The sequence below is a fragment of the Coturnix japonica genome, chromosome 14, assembly GCF_054131305.1.
Source record: "Coturnix japonica strain WE chromosome 14, WE-NBRP24, whole genome shotgun sequence".
Classification (NCBI taxonomy): Eukaryota; Metazoa; Chordata; class Aves; order Galliformes; family Phasianidae; genus Coturnix; species Coturnix japonica.
In genome coordinates, this window is record NC_140676.1 from 18,706,045 (window position 1) to 18,730,050 (window position 24,006).

Below are 24,006 nucleotides of genomic sequence, written 5' to 3' on the forward strand. Positions count from 1 at the left end.
CACACATACCCTTTGTTTGACCCCATCAAAACTACAATGACTAAGCTTTAATAATTTTAATAATAAGCTTTTTATTGAAAGCAAAGAGCTCCGTTCACCCCCACCCATTTTCTTTGGCATTTGGAAGTTGGATCCAGCTTCTGACCAGAGATGCCTCACGGCTGATGAGTACGGATTTGTGCTGGGCACAGCAGCTGATGCACTCTCCAGGGAAGGAAATTTCCAGTGTTCCTTGCAGTTCATCTGTTCTTTCTCACTCACTGGACGTACTGCTCTCTCTTTTTTCCTCTCCTTTGCCAAAGTCTTGAGTTAGTGGAGTTAAATCATTAAACAGATCCCTGCTGAACCTGAGTATTACACAAACATTTAAAACATATTTGGGAGAAAGACTGAAGAATCACATCAATCAACAGCCCAGGTAGATTCAGAGGACTCGGGAATATTAAGAAACCATCAAATGGTTCAAATGTTCCTGCAGAGCTTTTCTATAGAAGTTCATGTTCCAAATATTTTCAGTCTGTTCAATTCCCTTCCAACACGTGCAGCAGAATTATTTCCCATACCTGAAATGAAATCTTACAACGAGCTTTTCTATGTTTCTTGAATTCAACTTCTTTGAAGCAGACATAAGTTTTGGGCTGTATTTTTTTGCTGTATTTTTCATTACCTGTGGTAATACTAAAGTGGATAAATAACTATATTAAATAAACACATTCCCCTAATTTTTCTGCCTGGCTCCCCATAATTCTGCAACCGGGCATTCCTCCTCTTCAGTTCTCCTAAGCCTTATGGGCAGTTTCAATCAGATTAGGAAGCATAAGGTTCGAATAGGAATCTTATCTTAGGTTCCTAATTTGAACAACAAATTTGGACAACTGGAGAAGAAGCTCTCCTAGAGCAAGGTTTCCCTCCCAAGGACAGCAGAGGTAGATCACTGGAATTCCCTAAAGGCAGACCTCGTCCACCAAATGCAGATGCCTAGTCTTAGAGATAAAGACAGTGTTGTTTGTGGAGAAGGACAGAAGCACTGCAAGCAGAGCGGCTCACCAGCTTCCTTAAATTGAACCTCAGTTAGATCCTTAGGTTAGGCAGCCTTGATTACATCTTCACTGTCTACAGAACAAGGAAGATCTCCTGGAGGATGGAGCTCCTGAGATCATTTGTCCCCGCTGAGATGGGACACGTGGAGCTCAGCTATCATACTGTCTGCCCAGCAGTGGCCAAAGGGCCCTACACACGACAGAGGACAGGGCAGGGAAGTTGGGACTGTTATGGCGGGGAGCTGAAGAACCAAGAGAGAAACCCGGAAGAAGTAATTTGCTCCTCTTAGGATTTATTTTTGCTCATTAGTTCTTCTGCTCATAAAACATTTCTTCAAGTATGTCAGTTGCTTTTACTTACTCTTTCACATACCAAATGCATTCCATGTGCACCTGTGCAGGAGTAACAGCCAAGTCCATCCTTTCTGCACCATACACAAATCCTGTAGTACAGGAACATATCTTCTGTGGGAGGATTTACTGATATTGCAGGCCAACTGTCTAACTCTTACAGGAACAACCACTGCACTGATTCTTGCTTACATTTTTAATCTTTCTCTGGCTCTTGGCCATTTCCTAAGGAAATGAAACACGCCTGCATTGTTCCCTCCAGCAGACAGATGAGAAAAAGTCTGTTTTGAACTGTAGGCAGGTCAGTCTCCACTAGCCATTTTTAAAGAGATGGAAAAAAATTCAGCTCGCTTTAGGATTAATCCTACTCTTTCCCATTTAAAATCAATTTTCAGTTTTTGTAATCAGTTTGGTTGCCTCCCAAATCCAGTAAAGCGGATACTTTATTGCCAACTCTTCATTTCTGGTACCAAGTTCTTGATAAGGGCTATGTCAAAGACAACACTTGTTGATCTGCACAGAATTTTCGGTATAGCGTCTCACATAGGTTCTTTGTCTAAATAAAGCAGTGGATGACACATATACCTTCGCAATTATTTTTTCTAACGATCTCCATTTTGAAGGTTACAAAATACCACTGATGTTGTTTCAAGTAACAAGGATTCTTAGCATTCTAGACTTTCCCTTGACTAAGTACTTGGCTGAAATCCATTTTTTATGTATATTAGCATTCTAATCTCCCTGCAGCACTCACAAATTAATACTTTTACTCATTTGAATGAAGACACAACATTTAATAAGCCAATGTATAACTCAGCTGAGAAGACCAAGATTTTCAGCCTGATTTCAAAGTAACCTCAAAATGTAGCAAGTTTTTAACCTTGTGATTAACACAATGCAACAAGGTAAAGTCACCAAATACCTAATCACTATTACGAATCGTCCTCCATGGGAATTCAGAAGACAAATAAAAAACTGTTGCCTAATGAAAGCTTTAATGCCATGAGAGCTGAAACCACTGGCTCAGAATCAATTGAAAACCTGAAACAATAAGTTCAGTACACTTGATTACTGCCCCGCCCCCTCCCACCTCCCCCAGTTGGAAAACACCCTTTGTTCCATCCTATAAAAATTATGTTGTCAGAAAAATATGATATTTTGTCAAGGATTTCTGCATCATGACTGTCCACTCACTTGGTGCTGGAGCAACAGTTCTGTCCAGGCTGTCCGTTCTGGGCAAATGGCCACAGAACGTGCACCAGTAGCCAAATTCCCAGCCAGTAGTTGAACAGTCTATTTGCATACAATGCAGATACACGGTGGGAAAACAAACAAAAAAAAAACCAAACAGAAAAGAAACAAACAAAACAAAACAACAACAACAACAACAAAAACCAACAAGAAACAAAACAAGCAAACAAAAAAAAAAACCCAACCAAATACCTCTAGTAATTCCAAACCTAGAAGAGAAGGCAGAGAAGTTTGGGAAGAAACTCTATGAAGAGATCTGGATTCATATCTACGAAATCAGATTTAGTGTTCATCTCTATGAATGTACTTTCTAGAGGTATGTATAATGACATCTTTTGGATCCTGAATGAAAATCATACTGATAACATGCTGCTACAGCTCTGGTAGAGCAGGGCTCAAAGACTTCCTGGTGACCACAGCTGGGCAAATGGGAACCCCACACCTTGTAGTGTTGTACCTGCCAACAGAATCTGAGAGAAAGAAAAAAGGACAAAGCGGTTGAATCCATCTTATGGAGAAACAGTTAAATGTGATGAGCCATGCTTTCTGGGACGTGAGCAAATGCCTTCCAAAGGGAAGCAGAAAGTGGCCACCAAGTCGTACTTGGTTTATGCATGACCACCCTACTTAAACCAGTAAAACATAAAGATATATTGAACCAAACTAAAGTGGAAGTACATCGTAACCCTGTAAATACCCAACCCCATCATAACAGAGAAACAAAAAATAAAAGATTACGATGAAGAAAAAAAAATCAAAAAATACTAATTATAACTGAGATCCCAGCTAAAAACTTGCTACTAAAAAAGTTGACCTCAGTGTTTATACCATTACAACAACAAAAAACTTGTGAGCGGAATAACATAAAGAACCACAAAGGAGAAACAAAATAAGTTTAACAAGTATTTATTAATCAAAAAAAGAAACAGAACGAAGATGAAAAGTTTGTATCCATATACGGCAGTAAAGTCCCCCGGCGCGCTCCAACTTCCCCATTAGCAAAGGCGCGCGTCCCCCGGCGAGCTCCCATCTACCCCCTAGCCAAGGCGCGCGTCCCTCTAAAACCTAACCTCGGCTGGCGCACTAAATCTAACCTCGGCTGGCGCACTAAATCTAACCTCGGCTGGCGCACTAAAACTAACCTCGGCTGGCGCACTAAAACTAACCTCGGCTGGCGCACTAAATCTAACCTCGGCTGGCGCACTAAATCTAACCTCCGCCGGCGCACTAAATCTAACCTCCGCCGGCGCACTAAATCTAACCTCCGCCGGCGCACTAAATCTAACCTCCGCCGGCGCACTAAAACTAACCTCCGCCGGCGCGGAGTCCCACGCCGCGCTCCCACCTCCCTCTTAGTGATATCGCGCGTCCTCTGTCGCGGGTCCCCCGCCGCGATCCCACCTCCCCCTTAATCAAGGCGAGCGTCCCCCATCGCGGTCTCACCTCCCTCTTAGTCAAGGCGAGCGTTCCCCGTACCGGGTCCCTCGCCGCGCCCCCACCTCCCCCTTAGTCAAGGAGAGCGTCCCCCGTCGCGCTCCCACCTCCCCCTTAATCAAGGCGCGCGTTCCCTGTCCCGGGTCCCCCGTCGCGCTCCCACCTCCCCCTTAGTCAAGGCGAGAGTCCCCCGCCGCGGGTCCCCCGCCGTGTTCCCACCTCCCCCTTAATCAAGGCGAGAGTCCCCCGCTGCGGGTCCCCCGCCGTGTTCCCAAATCCACCTTAGTCAAGTCGAGCGTCCCCCGGCTCGCTCCCACCTCCCCCTTAGTCAAAGCGAGAGTCCCCCGTCGCGGGTCCCCCGCCGCGCTCCCACCTCCCTCTTAGTGATATCGCGCGTCCTCTGTCGCGGGTCCCCCGCAGCCATCTCACCTCCCCCTTAATCAGGGCGCGCGTCCGCCGTCGCGGGTCCCACGCCTCGTTCCCTCCTCCCCCTTCATCAAGGCGAGCGTCCCCCGTCGCGCTCCCACCTCCCCCTTAATCAAGTCGCGCGTTCCCCGTCCCGGGTCCCTCGCCGCGCTCCCACCTCCCTCTTAGTCAAGGCGAGCGTCTCCCGTCGCGGGTCCCCCGCCGTATTCCCACCTCCCTCTTAGTCAAGGCGAGAGTCCCCCGTCCCGGGTCGCACGCCGCGCTCCCATCTCCCCCTTAGTCAAGGCGAGCATCCCGCGTCGCGCTCCCACCTCCCTCTTAGTCAAGGCGAGCGTCCCCCGCCGTGCTCCCACCTCCCTCTTAGTCAAGGCGAGCGTTCCCCGTCACGGGTCCCTCGCCGCGCTCCCACCTCCCCCTTAGTTCTATCGCGCGTCCTATGTCGCGGGTCCCACGCCGCGCTCCCACCTCCCCCTTAGTTATATCCCGCGTCCCCCGTCACGGGTCCCCCGCCGCGCTCCCACCTCCGGTTTAGCCATGATGAGCGTCCCCCGCCGCGCTCCCACCTCCCCTTTAGTCAAGGCGCGCGTCCCCCGTCGCGGGTACCCCGTCGCGCTCCCACCTCCCACTTAGTCAAGGCTAGCGTCCCACGCCGTGCTCCCACCTCCCCCTTAGTCATATCGCGCGTCCTCTATCGCGGGTCGCCCGCCGCGATCCCACCTCCCCCTTAATCAAGGCGAGCATCCCCCGTCGCGCTCCCACCTTCCCCTTAGTTATATCGCGCGTCCTATGTCGCGTCCCCCGTCGCGCTCCCACCTCCGGTTTAGCCAAGACGAGCGTCCCCCGCCGCGCTTCCACCTCCCCCTTAATCAAGGCGAGCATCCCCCGCCGCGGGTCCCTCGCCGCGCTCCCACCCCACCCTTAGTCAAGGCGAGCGTCCCCCGTCGCGCTCCCACCTCCCCCTTAGTCATACCGCGCGTCGTCCGTCGCGGGTTCCCCGCCGCGCTCCCACCTCTCCCTTAGTCAAAGAGAGCGTCCCCCGCCGCGCTCCCACCTCCTGTTCCCGTCCCCTCAACGGGCTACCTCCATCCTCACCGCGCTGTGCTCCCATCCTCCGCCACCGGTCCCATCCTCTGCCGTGCTCCCGTCCTCCGCCGTGCTCCCTTTTCCTGTACGTGATGGTGTTTGATTATTAACTGCATTATGCCCGTTTATCTCGGAAATAGGAGTCTAGGAGTACATGTCATTGAGGGATTGCATTTTTGGCCATATATTTCAGGCACTTGAGGATCAAGGAGTTGACTACTCAAGGGACTGGAAAGAGTCTGGAGAAGTCATGGCTGTCAGGTGAAGTTCCTCGTGTACCATCAAGTTCCTGTAACCATCAGGAAGATCAACCTGATATCATGGTCATCTACGACGAGTTATGACTAAGGTACTAACACAACAGGAAGGAATATTTAAAATGATTGCCCTACCATCTCCAAAGATCTACGCTCATAGGGGAAAAAAAATCCACAAGTAACCCATCTCCAGTCTGCCCTGAAATGGGGCCTATCAGAGGTGGACCGGGTCCTTTTCCCTGGTGTTCTGTCCGTGTTTCAGGCTGTGACTCAATCGTTATCATACAGTGACTCAAGGAACTTACACGTCTGCACCTCAATGCTGTGCTAAGGCACACGGAAGGGAGGAAGACAGTACAGGATAACCAGCATGACTTCACAAAGCGTAGGCCCTGCCCGACCAAACTTGTCCCTTTGTGATTTAAGTGCATCAGTGATGTAAGAACGGAATGCTGTTTCTCTATTAGATATTGAAAAGGGGAGATGGAGCTGAAGAAGTAGAGTACCACGTATTTGGATTTCGTAACTTCTCCTTAAAAACGGCTGATGTTTACAAGTAGAAATACCATCTCTGTTAGTAGCACAGTTTAGAAATACAGTCGCTGAATGATGGGATTCATTATTGCTTGCAAAAATATTGTACGGCTATTCTGTTTGGATAAAAGACCCTCAGCAAAAGTAAAACAGACTTAACAAACATCACAGAAGTCAGGGCCTTTACACAAGGCTGCGTAGCCTTGCTCTGTGGGTAGGCTGGGATGGAACAGGCAGGCATCAAGACGCTCCCCTCTAACCTCCTTCCAAGCTTATCTCTAGGCAAGGATGAGCAGATGTCCAGAAACAACAACCAAGTACTGAATGAGCACCTGTGCAAACTTAACTCATCGGTGAGATATACTTAGCTAGCAAAAATTAATGCTTATTCAGTATTCACATGTTTAGTTGAGCATCAGGAAGATTGCGAACCTAAAATACTCAGCCAATGAGGAACCAGGGGAGAAAGAGCAATAGGGCACAAAAGATGGAACACTTTTCTCTACATTGAAAAGGATTTGAATGACAAGTTGTGTCCCTCAGGGGTCAGGGCCCTTGAACAACTTCATCAGGGGAGCTGGCCAAGACAGCCCCCAAAGGGCCCTTCCCTTCCCACTCTTGGTACAAGGACTTGACGGTTCTGGGTTGGGCCCCACTGGGCTTCACGCTGCAGCACAGCCCTGCAGCTGCTCAGCACCGCTGAGGAAAATGGCAACCGAAACGTGAGAGCAGCTGTACCCATAGTTAAAACGCAACTACTCACCGCCCACCGACGACCGCACAGCGCCATCCAGCGCGGGCTCCACAACCGCCGAACAACGTCTGCCCTCCACGAAGCGTTATGACGCCCGCCTTACGTCACGTGGTACGGAACAGCCCCTGCTACTGCAGACCCTGTCCCAGCCCCCCCATCATGGCGGCGGCTCCGCCCGGCCCCGCGGCCCGGCCTGGCCCTGGGAGCGGGCCCAGCTCTCAGCAGCAACCGAACCTGGGTATGATACTAAAGCTTTATATATATATGTAATCTATTATCTATTTATATTATTTATAAGTACATCCCTATAAAGTTAACACATCATGGATTCTATGTTTCAATCAACAATGTCATCCTGGACTTCCTGTAGGTATAGGATGTGTCTCACTTCACAGAACCGTTTGTGTTGGAAGGAATGCTTAAAGCCCATCTGGTCCAACTGCCCTGCAGTGAGCAGGAACACCTGCAGCTCCATCAGGTGCTCAGAGCCCCATCCAGCCCGATCTCGGGTGTCTGCAGGCATGGGGCATCCACCACCTATCAGGGCAACCTGTGCCACTGCCTCACCACCCTTATAGTAAAGAACAAATTACTTCTTGGAGTTAATCCATTTGAAAGAAAATGTTTTCCCTTCATTTCCCGTAGCTGTGAACTGGTTTGGAAGCATCTGAGATGCTCCATGCTAATTTCTGCTATGCAATCCTTGAATCCTTCCTTTGCTGCTCTGAAGGCTGTGGTGAGAAACCTGCTTTGTTAGCTAGGATCACCTGTTCCACATATGCTGCCTCAGCTGTCAAAATGATGATAAGTAAATCCTCCTGCTGAGGGGCATCAGCATGGTAGAGTTTTTTGTGGGAGTGTCCTTGCCTGTAGCAGCGGGTTGGAACTGGATGATCTTAATGATCCTTTCCAACCTCAGCCACTCTCTGATTCTGTGGATGTGAATCATCAAGAGAAAGCAATAAACAATCAGGAAAAGGGTAGATTAAAGGGTTGGTCATACAGAGTGAGCTGATCAGGGTGTAAAACTTGGTGAGGATGTAAAAATTGGGCATACATGTAGAGGTAGAGCTGTGCTTAAAATAAAATCAGCTCTCTGGGCACTTTTTCCAGTTGCAGATTAACTATGCTGTGGCTATTCAGGCTCTAGATTTGGCCCACAGTAGATTCTTCTCAGCACTAACTTAGTTTATTATTTGAAGTGCTATGCCATGCTAATACATCTCTGCTGTTTCTAGAACCAGTATTGCAGTACAGCTGCTTTTGGTGGTGTCTGAACTAATAAGTCCTGGTGGACCTGATCTGGCTCTGTGTGGACCTGCCTGCATCTTTGCTGTGCTCCTTGTTCCAGGACATTTTATGGGCTTGGCTGGAAATCTGGATCTGAACTTGATTTTTTTGGGGGGTGGTTGACATCCATGGTTAAGAAGACAAATCTGGAGCACTGGAGGAGTCACATTAGAGACACCAAAGTATTCCTGAGTACTGAAGGACCCACATGGTCTTTGCTTTTGTGTGTCTTGAGTTTCCAGGTTGTGTTCTTCTGCATTTCTCTTAGAATTTAGATAATCTGGGTGGTAATATTACATACATGTCTGCTTTTCCCCCTTTCTCTTGAGAAAGTAGAGCCATGTATGCAGCTTCCTCTTACATAAGTTTAGCTACTAAATAGATGCAAGGGAAGCAAAGTGGCTCCCAAGGGTTATAACCCATCTACCTCCCAGCCAGGATGTTGTTAATGATAGGCATTTCTGGAAGAGATTCTGTCTGTGTACTGAGTATTCATGTTTGCTGGTTTGTAGACTTTATTGTTATTGTTTTTTGTTTTTTCTTTTAAATCATACTGCCTGATTTAGAGGGGCTTTTTAAGAGTGCATTTAGGATATTTGTGCTTGAGCACATTGTCAGCATTTTCTCTGAAAAACATAAGAGGTAGAAATTATTTTTCTTGGAAAAAGCAATACTGAGACCTAATCTAATTGTAGGTTTGTAAGAGTAGGGATCTTTAAGACCCCAATAGCGTTGTGTGACACACCTGATCTAGGTTCATGATAACAAATTGCCTTGTTTATATAATGACTTCAGACTGGTCTTACTGATAGCAGCCAAACACATGCACCAGCTGCTGGACAGTTTTGCAGGGGGAGGTGTTATCTCAGTACTGACATATTTATACCCTCTGTTGGCTTTAGCAAAGAGGTCAGCATTTGAATGTGGTTTTCCAAGTCTGATGTTCCTCTCTACACTCTAAGTTAACACTGCTGCATTTGATTTATTCTGCATTAAGTAAAAGTAGGGGGTTAGCTGCAAGTTGATGATTGAGTTCAACCTTTGTTTTTCTGAAGTAGGCAAGTTTTTTTCAATTTTCACCAGATTGATGAGCTTTTGTATTGTTTTATGAGAGCTGCTATTTTAGTGGCTCTGGAAAGACCGCATGAAGGGAGGGATTTTAACAATCCTATTATTTTTAGGAACTACTTATTTAAAAATAAAAGGAGCAGTTTCGCAGAATGCTTGGCAAGTTTTTTGAACAAATTTCATATGTCAGAAGTCAAATGGAGGCAGAAATAAATGAACTGCAATGCCAAACCATAGGGCATCAGCATGCGTTAAATTAATCCTTTCTTTCAAATGAGACTGAGGAACTTTGTCAACATGCAGCAACAGAAAGGATGCATTTTACTTGAAAATTTGGGGTCATATTGAGAGATGTCATGTCAGAAGAAGCTTTTTGTGTAATGCATAAATGCAGTTTGCGTTAAAATTTGATCCAGGCAGTTTTCATATTCTTTACCATTCTCATCCCCTGTGTTGAAAAACACTTTGATACCTGCTTTTACGTAACATTAAAATGATTGTTTGAAGTATCTGCTACAAGATAGCCCACAGAGCTGTGCTGTTAGAAAACTTGATTCAGAAATTGTAGCAAATGTCAAAGCTGGGTGGGCCAGCTGAACATCAGAACTTCCAGAATAATGTAGAGACAGAACTTGGAAGTAGTGCTCACAGTTTAAAATGTGTATTTTTAACAATCTGACTTTATATTTACTTAATCTTTCTTACATTTTATGTGCACGTATTTATACCTTCTTAACAAATGAGTGTGAATACTCATATTTTAGGACTGAGAGCAGCTGTTTGCAGAGGTGATGGAGCTGTGTTCTGTTTAGCAGTCTTCTAGAGCATTGTCAACCAAGGACACACTGATGTTTTTGTCTTTTCTCATGCCCTCTCACCTCAAATTCGCATATAATGTAGTTTTCTTTTTCATGTGAAACCCTATGGTGAGTGGCAGTATTTTACTGATGGATTTTACTGGGTGGAAATGAGTGGTTTCTTCTCAGCTGGATTAGCAAACTGAGCTGACTTGCCATGTGGCCACAGAATTGCTGCTTTTAGTGGAAAGAAAGCAGCAGTGGTGAGGAACTGAAGACTGCATTTTTTAGTGACCTGTGAATTTTGGTCATTTGAAGACGTTTATAGTACTATGTCCTCAGTCAGTGCATACCTGAATTTTTTCATTATACTAATACATAATTACCTTGAAACTTGCAAAGATATTAAAAATTAGAATGATACAAAGTCCTGGATTATTTCTTGTTGGGCTTTTTTTCAGGGTGTGCTGCAGGACAGAGGACTTTGCTCATGTACCATTAGTACAGGCATTGAATTAAAGCCATTTACTTGTCTGATTCTAGAAGGAATGTAAATAAAACAATTATTAGATCTAACATATTTGCACCTCTAGATTGCATAGTTTGGTCTTCCATAAAATGTCCATTAAATGAGCTCCATCGTGTCTCCATCTGACACACCCTTTTTGCATGACTCGAAGTTGAGAAGGGAATGGAAAAGATTTGTGTAGGTGACGTATGGTTTAATATCTGTTTTTAAATGAAATCTTAACTTTATAATTCTAGACTATTAAATGATCCTGTTTTTTTGTAGGGTGGTGGTGGAGAGTTCTTTCCTCTGAAGCAATTGACAGATATTTACAGCCTTTTGCTTGCTTGGCTGGTGTTGTAGGACGGCCGGAGAAAAGCAAACGACCACACCTGTCATTGACATATGATCAGCTAATCTCATTTATTCCTTGGCTGCGTGTACCTTTATAATGCGGATAATTAGCTCATACATATTGCAAAAGCGGAGCTCATCATTGGTTCCCAATTACATACCATCCCCAAGTATCTTTGCAACTTGTTATCATCCTGAAAGTTACTCCCTTGCTGAGTTCACAAAACCATGGCTAGTTTCTCACCATCACAGGGCATCCTGTTGTTCTTGCTGTCCTTGCAGGTGGTATGGCTGCTTGTTTAACTGCACCGTGTTTACAACCCTTCTCAGTTAACTAGCTGTAAAAAACACTCTCTACAGGCTGGCAGCTTTTTGCATGGGAATTCCATATAACTCAATATTAGTCTGTTATATACAGTATCTATAAGCAGTTTTTGAGAAAAGGTGAACAGACCTTGCATTATCTGTAATGGTTTCATAGATCTTAGTGGGAGTTTTATGTTCTTTTCCACTTCATTCATGTTGCAGTACCAGCAACGTTTTTTTAATGGCCAGATTCATTAATGCCTCATATCAATCCACTGTGGAACAAACCATTGCCAGAAATCCTTAGACAGCTGTTACCTGTGGTGTCCGTTTCACGTCAGGATTCAGGCGCTAAGCCTCCGCGAATCCGGCCTGGTCCAGCCGGGGCCCATTTAACTACACATTCACACCAATATGGTGAATAGCTAAATGGCGTTTTATTGTGTGTGTTAGCGGTTTAAATAAGCTGCTATCTACTTTGTCTACACCCCTTCTACATATGCATAACTCCTTCTACATATGCATAACCGAGCAGGGGAGGGCCTACATCCCGAGTGTTCGTGCACGCCTAATGCAACATCTCCCCCCATGCTTAACAAAACCATGCCCCGTTACAACGCAAGCACCGATCCTAATCCTAATATATAAAAGTGTTAGTCCTTATACAATTTAAACTTTGTTACATATTAACTATAAAGTGAGGTATACAGGTTACAAAACATGCAGAGATAAGTGGTGCAATGTCTAACAATGTTAGTGGTGTTCTAAACAGTATGTGCAAGGCATCTTTGGTTATATTATATAGTTCATCCCTCTGCGCAAAGCTTCTTGTATATCCGCTAGGACTCCATTCTCTCGTTAAGCACTCTTTCCGTCATACGTTGTAAGCAACCCTTCAAAGTCCTTGCACCTGTGCCCTTGAGCCAGCAGCAGGAAATCTATTGCAGCTCTATTCTGTAAAACAATATGCCTGAAAGAAAAGTTCTTGGCTTTCGATTAGTTTTCCGTTTCTCCCAGACCGCCCTTTTGGGTGATCACTGCATCAGGTTTTATTTTTCTCGACGAGACCCATAAAATTTTTTCCTGATTCTCTATCCTTTACTGCGGCATAACCTCTTTGTTCAAAATGATTGATTGCATAATGTGCTGTGCCGCCTGCTGGGCTACCAAGATCCTACCTCTGTGACCCTCCCCCTCCCCAAGGACACGTATCTTGTCCTTCAGGAGATGGTTGGCCCTTTCCACAATTGCTTGCCCCTGGGAATTCCCAGGGATTCCTGTCAAATGAGATATTCCCCAATGCTCAAGCCATTCTTGGGTAGATTGCGAGATGAAGCACGAGCCATTGTCTGTCTTGATATGTCGCGGCACACCAAGGACCACGATGGCAGTGGCCCAGTGTCGCTGAGCTGCAGGGGACTTAAATGTTAACATAATCATCATCACTCAATCAAAACCTTGACTAACAATGCACTAAACATAAGGTTACATGTAAGGTCATAATTTTTTGAGTTGACATATACACACTGATTCCAGCTTTCAATTTAGACAATTCTATAAATGGAAATTTCAAAGCTAATGTATTATTACTTATCAACAACTATGAGGTGATAAACCACCAAAAGGAGACAGAAGGAATACAATAGTGGTGAATGTGATAGGCAGTGCCTGCAGGGCATCCCCTGCTTCAAAGTGCACTTTGCCTTTCTCACCCATCTCAGATTCTCTCCTGTTTTAATTCTTGCTAACAAACCACTATATTAGATCTCTCTACAATACAGACTACTCAGAGAAAGTTATTTACAGCTATACTTATTTCTATTGTTACTTGCTTTACCCTTAACTTCCTTCTTTTTATTTATTTATTTATTTATTTATTTAATTGGTAAGCTTTTCTTGTTGACCTAATCCTACTATAGTTACAAAAATCATCTATGGGTAGTAATTCTTGATGCAGTACAGAGTGAGATGCACCTGTATCTGCCAGAAAACAAATATCTTTGCACTGCTGTGTGCACACTGCGTTCAGCCCACTAGGGGCAAAACTCATTCTTGGATCTTCAGGACCTGCTCTAGTACAGCTGTCACCGTTCCTCCCAACTCCACCACCACAATTCCCCCTCCATACAATTTCCAAGCTCCATCAACAGATTTGTCCTAGTCCCCTACCCTAGTTCCCTAAATGAGTATATTACTGGGAGAAAATGAAGACATTCTTGCTCGGACTAGCAAGAGACCTTCAGAGGTGCAAACAGTTCTGCAGACAAAGAGGGAGAAAACCGAAAGATTGTAACAATTCCTGCCAGACAGACCATCTTGGCATGATCACGGGATTTCTAGCTTGTGCACCTGGCATGGGTGTGAGCAGATACTATAAAGAGCACTGGCAAGACCCGCCAAACCTGAGGCGTTTTGGAGTGAGTGGCAAGAGACCATGGGTTCATGTATGCCCAAAGCTCAATCAGCTGAGCTGTCTGTGTTACTCTGAATGCAATTGGTGCTGCATTCTTATCCCTATCTCGGGTCTCTACTACCCACACCAAATTATCACTTACTTTGTAATTCAGATCCCAGCAGGGGTAGTGATTAACACTAAACTAGGGGCACAAACACTCAGAATGTTTTGCTTTTGTCCCCATTCAGAAGTAACGATTTGTTTACTTTCACAAGCGGTGGAGGGTGGGGGGGGGGTAGGCAGTGGGGAGGGTGGGGGGGGGTAGGCAGTGAGGAGGGGCAGCGCGGGGGTTTGTGTTCTCTTGCTGGCACTTAAACTTCTCTGGCTAGAGCAGATCACATTCAATATTTTAACTCAGTGTTCTTCTGTAACCTTTTTCCTGTTTTTTGTTTTTCACAATTCCACTATTTGTACCCTCAATTACAGTTGCACATAACATTAATAATTCCACTTCCATATAGCATTAATGTTTACACATCCCTATAGCATTAACATTTCCATTTACCATTTGCATTTATACTTTCACATACCATAAACATCTAACAATCACGACGACAGTGACAATAACCAATACAGTTTATCCTAAGCATTCTTCCTCTCCTCCAAGTTGCCAGCAGGAATGGGCCTTCCCATTAACCTGATTCCAAATTCTTTAATATTATCATATTTTTTCCACGACTTTTCACTCTTTCCTTGTTAACTGAAATGAAGTGAGGGCTACTGGTTGTTGCCCATCATCACATCCTTGATTTAAAAGTTCAATACATATGTCATTTTAGCAAGCCTTCCTGCTGGAAGTGCCATCTCTACTCCTTCTTTTTTTCTCTCAAGTAATATAGTTTTCACTGATACCACTGGGCTGGAGCTGACACTGAAAAACATCAGTGCGAAGGTCTTTATGATAGATTTCTTTTGTGACCACAACTAACAGATATTAGATAGGTCCCTTGGCTCATTTCATTTGGAAACACTATGGAGGAGTTACATGCAAATCATAATCAGTTTGACAAAAAGAGGTGAAAGAAAGGAATGATTATCACTGTGAAGGAAGTACCAGAAATCCAGGATGACCTGAAAAAAGGCCTGCAAACACTTCTAGGTTTTTCAAAAGCAATAAACTTCTTGGAGAAGCACAAACGTCAAAAGATCACTTCCTCATTTCCCCAAGAGGTGCACACACAAAACTTTCCAAATTCCAAGATACGTTACAAGTTACTTAAACCACCAATCTTCAAGCCATAACCAAATTATGTAGTTTTAACACATCCAAGGACTGATATCAATCACAATCCACAACCACAACAAACAAAAGCATAGATGAATAAAGACTTCTCAAAGTTGTCTGCAGTTTAACCGACTCCGACTGCCGTGGCTCTCTCGTCAGCTGGTCTTGTTTCAGCTTCAGAGACTCCACTCGAGCCCAGGGCCCCCTGACCAGACCCCCAGTTAACATCAAAAAGGAATGCCTCCCTTATCTTTGACCAATCCGTGACTTGGTCGCTCTTCTTCTCCCTTCTCCCTCCCCCCAGGTAAAGGCGGACCAGTAGCCCACCCTCTTGGGGAAAAGTTATGATGACTAGGAACGCCTCCGCCTCCACCCCCGCTGATGTGGATTGGCTTCTATCTTGGTTGTGCCTATCCACCCTGCCCCCCGGGGCGGAGCCACACCCACAACCCATTCCATCTCGAGGAAGGGACCCAGCCTCCCGCCCCTGCTCACTCCCCTTCCCCACCCCCAAGGATGGGCGAAGGAATGCAGGTTGCTTTGGATACTGTGATGGGGCCTCAGAGGAAGGCTTCTGCTGGTCAAGAGATAAGGATGTGGAATGTGTGGAATGCTGCTGGACAGGGCCATCTGGTTGTTGTTCAGCCGGAGTGATGGCTGCGGTCGGGATGGCGTGGATGGCGCGCTCCACCTTGTCTTTGTCTTTCAAATCCTCACATCTGCAAGAGAAAAGGCCTCCCGACCCAATTCCCACAGCAGCCCCAACCTGAGCATCAGTCTTCCCTTCTTTCCAAGCCACTTTCAGCGCCCCAAGCACCAACCCCCACGTTTTGAGCTCAGCATCTTTCTGCTCATTCATTGCACGTTCACAGAGTGAAAAAGTTAAAGAGTCCCACTTATTTTGGTCCAAAATCTCCCGAGGAGAGGAAAGCTCCCTCTCCTTTTCTAGGCAACTAATGACGGCCGCGATGTCCTTCTTAGAAGGAACACGCTTGCCACCATGGTCTTTACAAAATTGAAGCAATACCTTTACGACTTGCTCCATAGTTGATCCGAGATGAAGTTCGTTCGGCCCCGCAACTGCGGTCCTACCGCCGGTAGCCTGCCACCAACCTCACAGACTCTCTTTATCCGACGGGCATGCAGAAGGATTTCCAACACCTTGAATCCTAACGTCCTCACACGGGGCACCACTTGTTACCTGTGGTTTGTTTCACGTCAGGATTCAGGCGCTAAGCCTCTGCGAATCCGGCCTGGTCCAGCCAGGGCCCATTTAATTACACGTTCACACCAATATGGTGAATAGCTAAATGGCGTTTTATTGTGTGTGTCAGCGGTTTAAATAAGCCGCTATCTAATTCGTCTACACCCCTTCTACATATGCATAACTCCTTCTACATATGCATAACCGAGCAGGGGAGAGCCTATCGCGTTACATCCCGAGTGTTCGTGCACGCCTAATGCAACAGACAGCTGGTCCGTTTTCACTTGGTTCTGTTTATATGTTTTCCAGGATTTGCCTGGTTGCATGTGTGACCTCTACAAAATACAATAGGCTTTTCTCTTTCTCTGTAATGGAAAACTGCTATGAAGCTTTTACAGTCTCCATAGCTTAGCTTCAGTATTCTGAGGGTTCTCTCTATGGACTCCAGTATCACTGGTGGATGTATCACTCATGCTTTGAGATGGGCTTTGTGTAGCTTGGTTGCTAGTGAATGCAGAGTAGGCTGTAACTTCAGCAAAGTGTGTGTACTTAGCAGCGTAGTGTTGGCATTTGGTTGTCCTGCACCGTACTCATCTCAGAGCTCCCTGTTGTGGTGTTTCTCCTGGCTTGTTTCTGTAGTGCTGATGGTGTCTTATGTGATTAACATGAAGAGCCAAGAAAACTTACCTGATTAGGATATCTAAGTAATATTGCCAAGCTTGTATTCCCAGAAGGTAGAAAAAAGGGGCCGTATGAGTTTCTGAGTTATGGAAAACACTGAGAAAATGGATGTTAAAATGTGCTTTAGGCAGTTTGCTCAACAATACACTGGGGAAACTTCCAAGTCTACATAGCAATTACCCGATTGCTGAACATATTATTAAATTGTAGAACCACTTCTATTCCATCTGTATTTCTCAAACACAATCTTTCCAGATATCTCAGACCAGTTTTATAGGCACCAGACACATTAGGGGAAAAAAAAGCTTTCCAATATATACTCATATTATCAAACATAGTTGCTAACTCTCACCAATATCAAATGTGCGTCACCTGTTTAATCCACATTCCAATAGTGAATCTTTTTGTCAGCAGTTTGTGGCTTTCATGACGCACTTTAATTCTTCAGAGGTCTCAGATATTGTCAGTTCTAGAGTTTAATAGTCAAAACTGTCAAGCACACAAAATATTTTCAAACAAAGTGATTTCTGAAGGATTCAGCATAATTATTTTTCATATGTTTTAATGAAAATGGCTTCATAGTTCTACGTTTCCTTTCCCTAACTGAGTCACTCTGAATCTCACTGTTGTGTGGGAGTCTGTCTGGGAATGGTGGCAGGAGGATGTCCCCTCCTTGAACTTTCTCAGATAAGAGAGGAATCCATGAACTGTACCCACTGTATTTGGACCCAAACCACATGAGCTCTTTGAGAAGCAGGTTCAAGAATCCAGAGTGTCTCCCCCCATTTTCTGCTTCTTCTCTTGCAGATCTTGTAAGCCACTGCAGCCAGCAACGTCACACCTAATTATTTTATCTGCAATTAATCAACTTCGTGAAGCAAAGTGTATATTAACCTTTATTTTTTTCCCCCTTTTACTCAGAAAAAAATTTGTTTTACTCTTCTGAAGCAAGTGATATGGATTTAAAGACAGCTTTCCCTGACCTCTCTGTACCCCCTACCATGCATACATAAAGAGTACATAATAGTTAAGATATTTCTATGCAGTTTGAAAGAGCCAAGACAAACCCCAAAGAAGAAAATGCTGAAACAGTCATAAATTATATGTTGTTTGCAAGGGAAGGAAACTCTGTGAACTGAGTGTTGGAATTTGATAGCAAGACAGTAAGTGACATGACACAGATGTATGTATTTATGGGAATGCTGTAAGGAGATTAAAAGCTATTGAAATACCTGCTAAAGAACAAGCTTCAAACACTGTAGGCTCTGAAATCTCCTGTGTTATCTGATTAAGCATTCTTTTCCATTTCTAAACTGTGAAATAATACTCAATAATTTTTATCCTGAAGTTTTGATCAGCCTGTGTAATTTTCTCTCTCCTTTGCCTCAGCATCCTGAATTCACATATCTGCAGCTAACTGGTCACATGTGAATATTGAAATGTTCATGCATTTGTTGCAGTAAGATATACTTGAAGTTAATTTTGTCCTGTTCTAGGTCTGCATTTCTCTAAGGTAGCAACAAACAGGCTACTGATTGTAGCTGTTACCTGAGACAGGGAGCTAAAGCAAATATATCTTCTGGTTTCTTTTGCTTTTGAGATAACTCAGCTTCCTTTGCAAAGGTTGTGAGGAACCTCTCCTACATTATCTCCTGAGCTCCAAGGGTTCTTAGCCTCTGCTTGTCTCTTCCCCCAGTTTGTGATATGTGTGTGCATGCATGTGTGTGGGTATGGCTTCCATGACTGGCCACAAAGTTAATTTCCTAGAGCATCTGGCTAGCAGTTTACATGATGAAAGTTCATGGGATGATTAGAAATGGTTATCTTTCAAATACTCGTGCTCTGTCTGAGCATGCAGAAATGCAGTCTGAAAAGCCAAAATCCAACCAGAATTGAATCAGCAAGAGATACAGAAGGCAACAATTCTTGCTACATGCAGAAAGGATGAAAGGGCAGCTAGGGAAAATGTGGATCCACTGCTGAATAGTTCCGGGTGACACAGGACATGGAAAATGTTGAGACAGCCAAGGTCTTCTTTGACTTGGTCTATACTAGCAAGACCAGTCTCTGGGAATCCCAGGCTCCAAAGACCAGGGGCAGATTCTGGAGGAAAGAAGAGAGATATTTGGTGGAAAAGGATCAGGCCAGGGAGCACTTAAACTACCTGGATTTATATAAGTCCATGAACCCTGCCAGAATGAGCCCATGAGTGCTAAGAGTGCTGGCACATGTACTTGCATGGCCACTCTTCATCGATTGCTAGAATGTATTGGGTTGGAAAGAACCTTAAGGATGATGTAGTTCTGAGTCCGGTGCCCTGGGCAGGGACACCTTCCATGAGACCAGTTTACACAGAGCCTCTATTGAAGATGGCCTTGAATGCTTCTGGGGATGCAGAAACCACAGCTTCTCTGGATAGTTTGTTCCAGTGCCTCACAAGCCTTTATAGTAAAGTATTTCTTTCTTATGTCTAATCCAAATCTATCCTGATTGCTACTCTCCCTGATAGAGTCTGTCTTCATCATTTCTGTTGACCCCCTGTAAGTTCTGAAAAGTCACTCTTTGGGCTTTTTGGGGCCTTCTTTTCTCTAAGTTAAACAATCCCAAATTTCTTGGCCTTTCTTCATAGGAGAAGTGCTCTGGTTCTCTGATGATCTTTGTTGTCCTCCTCTGAACTTACTTCAACAGATCTTTCTTATGCTGCAGTTCCCTGACCAGGAAGCAGTACTCCAGTTGGCATCTCATAAGATCAGAGTAGAGGGGGAGAGTCTTCTCCTCAGATTGCTAGCTACACTTCTTTCGATGAAGCCCAGGATATGTTTGACTTTTGGATTTCAAGTGCATGTTGCCAGTTCATGTCAAGCTTTTTATCCTCCAGGAGTGCTGGATCCTCTCCTGAGCGTTGTTCTGAATCCAGTCTTTGCCAGGTTGCATTCGTGTTTGGAATTGCCCTGTCCTGTGTATAGAACCTTCCACTTGGCCTCATTGAACTTCATGAGGCTGTGTAGGCAACTTGCTGGGGGTGTGCTCAATTCCAGTGTCCACGTTGCTGACAAAGGTAGTTGACAAAGTTGAATAGTTCAGTCTCAATACTGACCACCTACGGAGCACCAGTCATCAGTGCTCTTCCTGTGGACATTGAATTGTTCACAAAACTTTGAGTGCAACCATCCTGATCCACTGAATAAGTAGTCCATTTGGCAAATCCACATGTCTCTTTTAGAGTCAAGGATGTCACATAGAACAGTGTCAAATGGTTTGTACAAGTTTAGGTAGATGACATCAGTTGCTCTGGAAAATCCTTGATCTGTTGCGGTGGTTGGAAGAAATGCTCAGATTGTGGAGGAGGATCATGTAACTCCTAGGTTCAAAAAGGGTAAGGAGGAGGACTTGTGGAAGGTCAGTCAGCATGATATTGATCTCTGTGAAGGTGAGGGAGAAGCTAGACTTGAAATCCCATTTCCAGATGTATGAGGGATGAAAAGCCTACAGGAATATTGAACTTCAGTAAGGAGAACAGCAGGCAAAGAACAACCCCAAGCATCAGGATATGCTGGGGGCTGCTCTGATGGAAAGCAACCTGTCAGAAAAGGCCCTGGTGGTCCTGATGGGCACCAAGTATACCAAGATTCAGCTATGTTCCTTTTGGGACAAAGGTCAGCTGCTGACTTCAGACAATCCTCTGTCTCTCCAGTATCTGATCCTACAGTTACAGCTTGAAGCTTATCAGTGAGTCTCACAAACACACACAGTCTGAATAGAGAATATCTTAAATGGAAATTATTTAGGAAATTAGTTGAATAAGAAGAAAGGACAGAGGGCACTGATCATAGAATCATAGAATTACCAAGGTTGGAAAAAAACCTCCAATATGATCCAGCCCAAACATTCACCTACCACCAATACTTCTCCACTAAACCATGTTCCTCATTACAACATCTGAATGTATCTTGAATGCCTCCAGGGACTCCATCAACTGTATTTTGGGTTGCATCAAGAGAAGCACGACAAGCAGGTTGAGGGAGGTGATTCTGCCCCTTTACTCTGCTCTTGTGAGACCCAGATGGAGTACTGTGTTGAGTTCTGGTGCCTGCAACACAAGAAGAACACTGAACTGCTGGAGTGGGTCCAGAGGAAGGCCACAAAGATTATCAGAGTGCTGGAGGACAGGCTGAGAGAGCTTTGTCTCTTCAGTCCAGAGAAGAGAAGGCTCCAGGAGGATCTTATAGCAGCCTTCCAGGACCTGCAGAGGGCCAACAGGAAAGCTGGGAAGGAACTTCTTATTAGGGCGTGTAGCACCAGGATGATGGGAAAGAGCTTTAAAGCAGAAGAGAGTAGACTTAGATTAGACTTTAGGAAGAAATTATTTACTGTGACGGTGCTGGGACACTGGAACAGGTTGCCCAAAGAGGTTGTGGATGCCCCCTCTCTCAAGGCATTCAAGGTCAGGCTGGATGGGGCTGCCAGCATTCTGGTCTGGTGGGAGGTGTCCCTGCCTATAGCAGGGGAGTTGCAACTAGATGATCTTAAGGGACCTTTCCAATCCAAACCATTCAGTGATTTTATGATTCTACCACTATGAGACTGTGTAACAAGTCAGTGTCCATTTTTTTTTGTTTGTTTTTGGTAACCTCTCTTTAAACACCAGAAGGATGCCCTGAGGTCTTCCTTATCTTCTGCTCTCTGGGTATGGTCTTGCAATGTGTTCCTTATCCATCAAACAGTCCATCTGCTAAATTCTTATCTTCCCACTTTGGAGAGAAGGATGTTATGGGACACCATGTCAAAGGCTTTACTGAAGGTCAGCTAGATTAAATCAGTGGCTCTTCACTTTTCCACAGACACAGTTATGCTAAAAAAGCAACAGGGTTGGTCAGGCAGTACCTGCCTTTGTTGAAGCCATGCTAGTTATCTATCCTATACCACCTTGCCCTCTTCCATGGTCCTTAGTATAGCTTCCAGGAGTATCTGCTCCAAAAGTCAAGTTGTTGAAGTTAGGAGTGCCAGTGAACCTGTTTAAAAGTAGTAGCATGCAGCATGTCAAGTTTCTCAGAGAAAGAAGCTCTATTTTTAAAAAAAATATAATTGAGATGTAAGAGGCTGTAGGACAACGCCATATCAAATTTGCAGTAGATGCTGTTCCTTTCCATCTTTCTCTTGAGACATCCAATATCTATGTGTCTTACTTTTTTTCATTTTCTTAAAACAAAATTTTATTTCTCATGCTGATTGCCTTTTTTTTTTTTTTTTTTTTTTTTTCCTTCCAGACTTCTTCACCACCTCAGGTGTGAAGTTATTCTTCTTTTTCTTGTTTTGACCTTACTGATGGTATCTTTAGAATTTCTCCAATTCTGAATTGTCCAGCTTCTCTTCAAAGGTGCCACCTGCACTCCTCTAGCATATCACTGGTTCCCGAGCCACATTCCAAGCAAAGACAAAGTTCCCAGGCCTGGTAACAAGGCAGAGTTCTCGATCTGAAAACATTTTCAACTGACAGTTGATAGCAGTCATTTTATGGTAATATCTTCTCATTATAGTCAGGTTACATCTGTAACTGTTCCTATCAGGAGCTAGGTGTCAAACAGATGTGTGTCAGTAGCGCACCCTTCATGTGAAAAAGGCCAAGTGCATCTGAGGCTGCATTGACTAGAGCACAGGCAACAGCTGGTGGAGGAGGGATCATTCTGCTTCTGAGATCCCACTTGGATCAGTCAAATTCGAACTACTCAGTACTGGAAGGACATTGCTTAGTGGAGTGGGTGCACTGGAAGATCACGGTGACAGCATGGTTGAGGAGTGATCTATCTGACATGTGAGGACAAAGGAGAGTCTGGGAGACTGGGTTTGTTCATCCTTTGGAAAGGAGATTCACAGGAAATCCTGTTGCTTACTGAGACTACTCTGTGTGGCATGGGTGTAGACAAAGTGGAGGTAAATGCTTCTCTGGGGAGCACAGTAATACAATGAGTGGTGATGTGTACAAGTCAAAGCATGAGAAATTTGGATTGAATACTAGTGAATACTTCCTGACCGCAAAGGAATGGAACAGTGCTGTCAGCTCTTTAAGGACACATTTCTGAGAGCATGTTCAGAGATCTCCATCTGCCAGCATAAGGAGATCAAGCAGAGGAAGCAGGAAACCAGCATGGCTGAACAAGAACTGTGCATAGACTGTGGAAGCAGGGACATGTGGCCTGGGAAGAAGAGAGGGATGCCATTTAGGCCATCTAGACATGTAGAGATGGAATCAGAACAGCCAAGACACTGCTGGAACCAAACTTGCTAAGGGTATGAAAAATAACACTGGTCAGAAGAGCAAGGCCCAGGTGACTGTACCCTCTTTGATAAATGGGAAGGGAAAAATGACAACAGTGGACATGGAAAAGGCTTAGGTACTCAGTGAATTATTTTCTTCAGTCTTCACTGGCAGTCAGGCTTCCCATGTCTCTTGCATCCTTTAACCTCTAGGTGAGGGTCAGGGGTACAAACTCCCTCCCGCTGTAAGGAAGGAGGAAGTTCAAGACTACCTGACGAAGCTGAATGTGTATAAGTCTACGGGGCAAGATGACATGCAGCTCAGGCTCCGGTCTGATGTAGACACTCCATCATATTCAAACAGTCATGTCTGTATGGTGAAGTCCCCATCACAACCACTTTAAAAAAAGGGAGGAAAGAACACTCATTGAGCTTCTCTCCTGGAAGCTATGGAAAAACGAATGCAAGATGAGGTGATCTGTATCAGGTAGCACAACTGCACCTGACACTGTGCCTGTCAACCTGGGGGCTTTCTATGGAGTGACAGTACTGGTGGACAAAGAGAGGGGAACTGATCTTGTCTACCTGGACTTCTGCAGGGCCTTTTATACTGTCCCACCTCACATTCTTATCTCTAAATTGGAGAGACCTGAGTTTGAAGGGTGGATAAGGGAATGATTGAATGGTCACAACTAGAAGTGTGGCCAAAAATGAGTAAGCAGTGTTTCATATC

At 44.7% G+C, this 24,006-nt stretch overlaps 1 protein-coding gene across 1 annotated transcript; it reads right to left on the reverse strand.

Annotated features, from left to right (window-relative positions):
• Positions 1-46: 46 nt before the first annotated feature.
• On the reverse strand, positions 47-16,582 carry LOC146758516 (uncharacterized). The gene is made up of 2 exons (XM_085516068.1): positions 7,140-16,582; positions 47-347 (listed from the first exon to the last, which is right to left on the reverse strand). The coding sequence occupies exon 1, from the start codon at positions 16,176-16,178 to the stop codon at positions 15,258-15,260; it is 921 nt and encodes a 306-aa protein (XP_085372194.1). The 5' UTR covers positions 16,179-16,582; the 3' UTR covers positions 47-347; positions 7,140-15,257.
• Positions 16,583-24,006: the final 7,424 nt, after the last annotated feature.

Coding starts and splice junctions, on each gene's coding strand:
- LOC146758516 (XM_085516068.1), bottom strand. CDS start 16,178: ATGGAGCAAGTCGTAAAGGTATTGCTTCAATTTTGTAAAGACCATGGT.